The sequence below is a fragment of the Thamnophis sirtalis genome, unplaced genomic scaffold (assembly GCF_051295495.1).
Source record: "Thamnophis sirtalis isolate CommonGarterSnake01/CBP01778 unplaced genomic scaffold, rThaSir2_p1.2 scaffold_3, whole genome shotgun sequence".
NCBI lineage: Eukaryota > Metazoa > Chordata > Lepidosauria > Squamata > Natricidae > Thamnophis > Thamnophis sirtalis.
Window position 1 is genome coordinate 153,012,146 of NW_028261383.1, and position 8,232 is coordinate 153,020,377.

The 8,232-nt window shown below is 44.3% G+C and overlaps 1 protein-coding gene across 1 annotated transcript; it reads right to left on the bottom strand.

Annotated features, from left to right (window-relative positions):
* FKBP11 (FKBP prolyl isomerase 11) lies at positions 1-7,239 on the bottom strand. Its single transcript, XM_087710473.1, has 6 exons — positions 7,041-7,239; positions 6,565-6,630; positions 3,574-3,661; positions 2,148-2,181; positions 604-674; positions 1-240 (listed from the first exon to the last, which is right to left on the bottom strand). The coding sequence occupies exons 1-6, from the start codon at positions 7,155-7,157 to the stop codon at positions 23-25; spliced, it is 594 nt and encodes a 197-aa protein (XP_087566599.1). The 5' UTR covers positions 7,158-7,239; the 3' UTR covers positions 1-22.
* Positions 7,240-8,232: the final 993 nt, after the last annotated feature.

Sequence of the window (8,232 nt, forward strand, 5' to 3'; positions counted from 1 at the left end):
TTGAAAAAGATAAAGAACAACTTTATTTCCTTTTGGCTTTGTTTTTCTTCTCTTCCTTGAGTTTCTTCTTAGATATTCGGGGCATCTGGACTCTGTGGTAGAGATAGTAACCAATCAGTCCCAGCAGGCCTGGGACAAGCACAATGCTCAGCAAGGGGAGTATGTCGTTGGACAGCTTCTGCCAGTGATTGGCTCTGGAGAGCTGGATTAATTCAACTTCAAATTGCAGAACAGCATTAGCTGGAAAGAGACAAAATCTGTGAAACATACCTAGAAGATCCTACATAATACCATGTTCCACAAGGCAAACTAAATCTAGAAGTATACCTAGAAGTATTATTTTTGAGTTTATATGTTTGCATGCATACTCCTTTTTTCTTAAGTCCTTCCCTGCAGCACAGATGTGGCTTTACAATATTACTTCCTAAATGCCCCCCCCCCCCCCCGTCAATTCCTTTCCAGTCTCTTTTTCCTGGCCCAGTTAGAGATAGCATGTCCAATCAACATTACAAAACAACAGGACCGGGCATCCTAAATATCTGGCTACCTCCTGCTCCAGTAGGTTGACTGGCCATTAAATAATTGCTGGTAACCAAATCCTACCTGGTATAGCTGGTGGGGAACCTCGCTTGCCATATGCCAGGTGAGGAGGGATAATGACTCTTCGTTTCTCCCTGCGGGGAAAAAAAATGAGTAAAGGCCAGGTGGGTACTGATAAGATACAGGTGCACAAGGTTCTTGATTTCAGTGGGATTTTGCCAACTGATCACCTCTAAGCTAGAATAAGCATTGCAGCCTTTAGCAAAACAAGCTATGTCCTTGAGGAGAGGGGAAGTCCTGGTAAAAACTGGGCAGACATGCTGGACGAGTTTTTCTGACCAGATTGCCTATTTTCCTGTGTGGAGTGACATTTACATAACTGGAACACAATTTTTTAATTTGAATTTTTGAAATTAAGGCCTAGAGCACTTTTGAATGTTAAGATAAGAACAGAATGAATTGGTGAGGGCTTGCATTAAGGTGTGAAAGAAAACTAAATGAGATTTTTTTTCAATTACATTTTGTCCTCCAAGCCTCTTAACATTGTTTCATTTTCCTCTGCACATATTCCAGTTTGTTAATCTTCAAGCATCAGGCTAGAAATTGTGAGGAGATTCTTAGTTGTAATCCAACTTTAGGCACAAAGCCAATTTAGGCCAGCCTCTTTCTCTCAGCTCTAGAAAGGGGGCAATGGCAAACCACTTTTGAAATCTTAGCAAGAAACCTGCAGGATTTTTTGTCACCGAGTCAAGATTGACTTGAAGGCAGCCCCTGTCGTCTCCCAAATCTTTATCTTTGGCGAGTGAAACCCTTTACTTCATTGTACTTGCCATCTTTTACTTTATTTTTTTTAATCGATTTTCTTATAATTTGATTAATAAATGTGAGCAAACCAGAGTTGTTGAGCAGCATGTTGTTAAAACATTCTGGTTGATCATACAGCTGTCAGATGTTTAGACTGGATTTGGGATTTTCATCCACCCATTGAGTCTTTCCCAAAAACCTGGGATAGCCAGGTGTTGTTTGTTAAAGGCACTGTTGCAAGATGTAAGCTGCTCCAAATATAATTGCTTCCTGCAATTGACTGATGGTGATTTTATCAATGCTGATGGTATTCAAGTGGTGCTCCAGATGGTTTGGGATTACACAGAAGGTGCCTATTACTCTTCGTACAATCTTGGTTTTATTATGATTGTTCTTGCAAACACTTTCCAGCCTCTTTCCCTTCTCTATTGATCACTGCGTTTTTTGCAGCAGCTCCTCTTTGATGCCCATCTCTATATAATCACAAGGATGGGAGCTATATTCTTTTTCAGATGTTCAGTTCCATGTCCCATAACGTCTAACAATACAATCTCTAGTAAGGCATGCTGGCAACTGCAGCATTATATTTAAAGGGCCAGGGTTTTTTTCATGGTGGTCTGAATAAGCAAATAAGAAAAATATATCTGAATGCAGACAGTACTTTTTGTGTCGCTTGGAAACTGCAGCCTACCTTGCTTTTTCACAGAGAATGAACAGAATTCAAAACAAAGAAGGCCACAGGCTTGACCGGAGTATAGCAACTACCTATGAAGGTTTCCAGTAACTTACTGTGAGTTACTTACCCAACACACATATTCAGCAGACCCTGTTCTAAACCTGAATTGGGAGGAAAAAAGAACTTAATTAGAAGCCTTTCTGTCCCCCATACACCGTAGAACATTCAGATCTTTTATAAAAGGAGCTGTTCATGATAAATCTCTGTTTGGTTGCCAGAACACAGGTTGATATTAATCTATCAAACCAAAAAAATAATAAACAGGCAGGAAAGAAAGTTGGGAGCCTAGGACAAAAAGAATGGCATATATAATAGAGCATGCCAATCACAATCTTACACAATCCCACAGATGACTACTGTAGTTAGTGCTGGAAGTCTTCTAACAGAAAGCACTATGCTAGGTTGCAGGATCTAATGCTTTTATCACTAAAGATTTGTTTTAATCTTCAACTAAAATCTATCCTTCTACAGTTGGAAGCATGTTGAGTTTAGGTCTTCTTCACGGCCAAGTGGTTTCCATCAATTCTTGAGGTATCATAAAAAAGGTACCAGTGAAATATGTGTTAACTCCTTGTCAGCCTCTATCCTGCCACAGGCAAGATGTCAGCAAATGCTGCTGTCCTAACTCAAGCCATACAGAACAATTTAAGGAAAAAGAACTGGTGGATACCCTTGGCTTTATTTCCAGGTCTTTCCTACCAAACATCAGCAGTCATCAGGAAAGCATCCATTATCAGCATAACATTTGGATGGAGTTGGGGAGGAGATGAGTTTTGCCTGCTGGCTAGACCAGGAAATTTAGCCATTTGTCAAATCTTGCTCTGTTTTAGTACAAGTATTTTGCGTTCAATGGAAGACTTAAGCTACAGTCAGGCTCCATTCCTTTTGATATTCCAAAAGAGTGTTAACCCCGTGTCTAAAAGCCTGAACAATATTTAAAAGGGTTGGAAACAACAGTTTTCTCCCTCTCTCCACTTCGACATGCAGCTCCATACTGCCATCATGAGCGTGCTGAAGGGAAGGAACATATCTGCATTAACAAGATTATTTGGGCTAATCCCATGTCCAAAAGTCAATGAGTGCACCACTTCAACAATCAGTAAAGCATGTCAGATTGTGTCCAGAGCAAATGCTGTGTTGGGAAGATAAGGGAGGAAACCACCACTTCAGCAATGGTACAAGCTAAAGATGACTGAAAGTTCTCAGATGGGGTCAAATGATGAAGTCAAATTTCATGAGGACACAGCAGGAAAAAAGTTGGTTGAACATGTTTATGCCATAGCCACATACAAGTGAGAAGAGTCCCAAACTCTACTTTTGTGGCAACTGTAAAATAGGAACAGTGGCACAGTGAGGAAATACTTATTTAGTGAAGAAACAAGTATGTTTCTTTGACCAAAGTTTGTGGACACAGATTTTTTTTCTCCCTACTCCTTTCCTTGGTGTGTTTCTCAGTTAAACTAAGCATTTTATGATAAAGAACAGAGGTCTACCTGGGATGACTTGTCTTTTGCCCAATTCCACTTGCAGTGGATCACGGGAGAGTGAGGTATCAATAACGCGGCCATCTTCAAGAATGCCCTGTTAAAAATATTCCTTAAATTGAGGGTATGTGTGCATATTTATAACATCAAATGACAATTAGCAATTGCCCTATGCAAAAATTGTTTTGTTTTAAATCAAAAGAAAATGCTGAAACCTGTAACTTTGCAAGAAATGAAATATCATTATGTCCCATGATGAAAAAGTATGGACAGCAACTTCACGTAGGTCAATTTAATTTTCTATTATACTTCAAAACAAAAGTACTGCATGCAAACATGAGGAACCATTTTAGGAGAAGCCGTTTTTCCTCTTCAGTCACAGGGATGTCTTTTTCATAACAGCAGTTCCTGCAACTACCGTAATAGCAGGGTAATTCAGAATAGTTATTTTTATTCATATTCAAAGTTACAGTATATAATCAATTTATGAATGACTAATTCTCATGGAAGTAAACCATGCTCCCTTTCTTTCAGAAGATGATTAGACATACTAAGAAGGCTGGTTATGATGCTGTTCTGAGCAAAAATTACTTTTTTTAAACTTACTGATACTTGGATCACTATCTCAGTTTGGCTCGGGGCACAAAGATAGGAGGCCCCAGAGGAGTGAACTGGACATTTTCCTGTTAGGATAAAGTATCTGAAGATGATTTCAACTCTTACTCTGTAGATCTCTGGGTAACAAGTGATAAAAAATAAAATAAATTGCTTCAAAATAAAACCAAGTCCAAGGGTATGCAATATACTCTGACTAGTTGTGGCTAAAGTCTTCTAGTGATTACAGTTTGTACTAACCAAGAGTTTCCACATTAGCTTCAAATATCTCCACTCATAAAGAATTACAGCAATTTAAACTAGAGGTTACCAGGCCTCTTTACATAATTGCATAAAACAAAAGATGTGAGCAAGGCCTGTGCTACTGGACTCTTGACAAGATGGGTTTCCTGCCTTCCCAGAGCAGAGGCTTTCCTATTTCATCCATTTACTTTCATATCCTTTTCATCCATTTGCCTATTTTACACCTGCCTCTGTGCCTTTAACTGGCATATATCTATTGCATACAGACACCTCATCCCATCCCATCCCGACAGCTACTTCCACCAACCTTGGCTAAAACATTTGGAGACACAGGTTTATCCACACTGCATGAAGGAGGGCTGAGAAAGCTACTGCACAGTGCTTTTCAAATTTGGCAGCTTTAAGATGTGTGGATTTCAAATCCCAGGTACATTCTATTGGGGTATCCTTGGATCTGAAAATCTTGTCTATTTTTTTTATCCTGCCCTTTTTTCCCCACTCAAGAGGCAAACATACCAATATTCTTCCTACTGTTTTTCCCCACAAAAACCCTGTGAGGTGAGTTGGGCTGCAAAGGAATGACTATTTGAAAAACACTGGCTTATTGGATGTTACTACTTTCCTAGAATTAAAACATTCAAGGAGTAACTTGGGCCATGTCCTATCCTGGCTTATGCAGGAATACAAATTAAACGGGTAAAAGTAAAGGTTTCTCCTGTCCAGTTGTATCAGACTCTAGGGGGCAGTGCTCATCTCCATTTCCAACCTAGGTTGTTCAAATTCAAGCCCTCTACAAGTAGTCCTCGACTTACGACCACAATTGTGGCCAAAATGTAAATGAGTTTGCCCCATTTTACAATCATTCTTGCCACAGTTGTTAAGTGAATCACTGTAGTTAAATTAGTCAAACTGTTAAGTGAATCTGGCTTCCTCATTGACTTTGCTTGTCAGGAAGTTGCAAAAGGGGATCATGTGACAACACCCCCACCCTCACTGCAACGGTCATAAATATGAGTCAATTGCCAAGTGTCTGAATTTTGATCATAACATGACCATGCAGCTGCTGCAATGGTCATGTGAAAACTGGTCATGGGTCATTTTTTTCAGTGCTGTTATAACTTGGAACAGTCACTAAACGAACTGTAGTAAGTCAAAGATCTCCTGTAGTAAAATAAATGAACTGAACACACTTGGTGAAGGAGAGCCCGTTTCCTCTTAAGGGAAAACACCCCAGAGCCAATAAATCCAACGATCTAAAATAGATCAAAATAAAATAGGGATGGTGACAGGTGTCACACATAAGTTGGTGGACCACACATCCCCCCTTCTATTTTACGGGGGTAAGGCAATATAGAAACCTATGGAATATGATTCTCACACTATGGCTGCTACGTGTTGGGCATAAAGGTAAAGGTTCCCCTCGCACATATGAGCTAGTCGTTCCCGACACTAGGGGGCAGTGTTCATCTCCGTTTCAAAGTCGAAGAGCTAGCACTGTCCTAAGATGTCTCGGTGGTCATGTGGCCGGCATGGCTAAACGCCAAACGCTGTTACCTTCCCACCAAAATGGTTTCTATTTTTCTACTTGCGTTTTTACCTGCTTTCGAACTGCTAGGTTGGCAGAAGTTGGGACAAGTAACGGGAGCTCACTCCGTTACATGGCTAGGGATTCGAACCGCCAAATTGCCGACCTTTCTGGTCCACAAGCTCAGTCACCACGTCCCTTACGCCTTGGGCAAATATTTGCCTTCCAAAACTTCCAGAGGGCACGTGCGGCTTAAGCGGGTCGCGAACTAAGCCTCCCTCCATCTCCGTCTCTGCCTCCCACCCTCCCACCCCCCCGCGCAACGCGATTGGAAGGACACTCCCTTAAGACCGCCCAACGCTCCTCCCAGCCGGCGCTGGGCATCCCACAGGAAACTCTACAGTAGATTTTCCGAGACTTCCTCCTCCATCTCGATTTGTCTTTCCGAAAGAAGAAGGTGGAGCCTTCGCAAACTCCGCCCACCCGTGTAGGGAAGCCCCCCCCCAACTCCCCCTCCTTCCACCCAGCGGGGGGAGGCTGTGCTGACGTGTTCGTGTGGCTTTGCTTTGCTTCCCGGCGATGCGCCTCCCCCCCCCCCCCCCATTCGCTTTACTCACTGTGTAGTGGATGGCCAGAGTGTCTCCTGTCGCCGAGCGCTCCGTGCAGCCTTCAGGGGATGCCACCTGCGGAAAGGGGAAAAAGAGGGGAGGGGGGGGAGAAATGAGAGACGCAGGGAAGATGAGGGAGGGGGCACCGGCCAACTATAGCTCAACCTTCCTCTCTCTCCTCGGTTGAGAGCAATGCGGGTTAAGCCTTCGCGGGGACAGCAGCTTTCGACCTGGAGAGACGCGCGCGCAGAGACGCTCCGTCCCGAGAGGGGGTTGTTATTCTCCTTTCGCCCTCCCCAATTCGCCCGCGAGTGAGGGAGCGCCTAGAGTCCTGCATCCTCTCGCCTCCAGCTGTCATTTAAAAGAAAGCCGGAGGCGGCGAGGCGTGCCGGCTCTTCCCCGCAAGTAGCGGAACAGCGGCGGCGGCGGCGGGAGCGAACGGCACGTCGGTTCCTTCCAGGCCAGATGTGCCCACGCGCACTTACCAGGGTTTCAATCTGGAGCGGAGTTTCGCTTTTGCTCTCCTGCTCCTGGCCTCTCGCCCCACAGCTCAGGAGGAGGAGGAGGAGGAAGGAGAGGCTGACACGGAGCCGAAGTAACATAGCGACGGGAGACGGAGGCGGCTGGGGTGGGCAAAAGAAAAAAACAGCAACTATCACCCGGGCTTATACCTCAGGGCTAAGGGTGCCTCCTGGCGCCGCCCCTTGCTGCCCGCTTCTCCGCCCCAGAGGGAGGAGAGAGAGAGAGCGGAAGAGAGCAAGTGGGGCCCCTCCTAGCAAGCGGGAGCGAGAGGGGAGACCCGGGCCTTGCACCCTACCTGGTCCGATGCAGCGACCGAGCCCTTCGCGACTGATCGATAGTACCTGTAGATCCTGAAAATGGAGTGGATTAAGCCGTGATTTAACGGGGGGGGGGGGAGATGAGTGTAGGCCTTATGAGAGAAGAGTCATCCCTTAGAAAGTGAATGAAAGTAGTTTTATTTATTTATTTATTTTAATTAGTTTGTCAAACATGTACAAGATAGCAGGTATAAGTATGAACATGGGCATGAGCAGAGGAAATACCTCCAATAGACCGATCAGATCCCACAGATTAGGCCTCCGAATTCCATCCGACTGGCGACTACCCGGAGGAGAGCCTTCTCTGTGGCTGCTCCGACCCTCTGGAATGAGCTCCCCGTGGAGATTCGAACCCTCACCACCCTCCAGGCCTTCCGCAAAGCCCTTAAAACCTGGCTGTTCCGACAGGCCTGGGGCTAAAGAGCTTTTGCCCCCCCCCCCTCCTTGAATGGTATGGTTGTTGTGTGTTTTAAATTGTGTATTGTTGTGTTCGTCTTTTTATGCCCTGTCTGTACCCCCTTCCCTGACTGAATTGTGAGCCGCCCTGAGTCCCCTTCGGGGAAAAGAGCGGCATATAAATGTAATCAATCCAATCCAATCCAATCCAAATGAGTACAAATAAATGGGGACAGTAAGACAGGGTCCTCTTAGGAATGGAGTGAGGTCCATGATAGACAGTTTGAGGTTGAAACTCTGAGGGTTTGGGGATGGAACAACAGAGTCCGTAGAGCATTCCAGGTGTCGACCACTCTTGTTGAAATCGTATTTTCTGCAATCAAGTTTGGAGCTGTTTATCTTGAGTTTGCGTTTATCTTGAGTTTGAGTATTGAGGTTGAAG

What these genes read in the sequence shown, in the direction of transcription:
- FKBP11 (XM_087710473.1), bottom strand. Translation starts at nt 7,157, where the DNA reads ATGTTACTTCGGCTCCGTGTCAGCCTCTCCTTCCTCCTCCTCCTCCTC. An exon ending in CGCTCCAGATTGAAACCCTG is followed by an intron (nt 6,631 to 7,040) that starts GTAAGTGCGCGT and finishes CCCTTTCCGCAG; the next exon opens with GTGGCATCCCCTGAAGGCTG. An exon ending in CAAAAGACAAGTCATCCCAG is followed by an intron (nt 2,182 to 3,573) that starts GTAGACCTCTGT and finishes CTCCCAATTCAG; the next exon opens with GTTTAGAACAGGGTCTGCTG.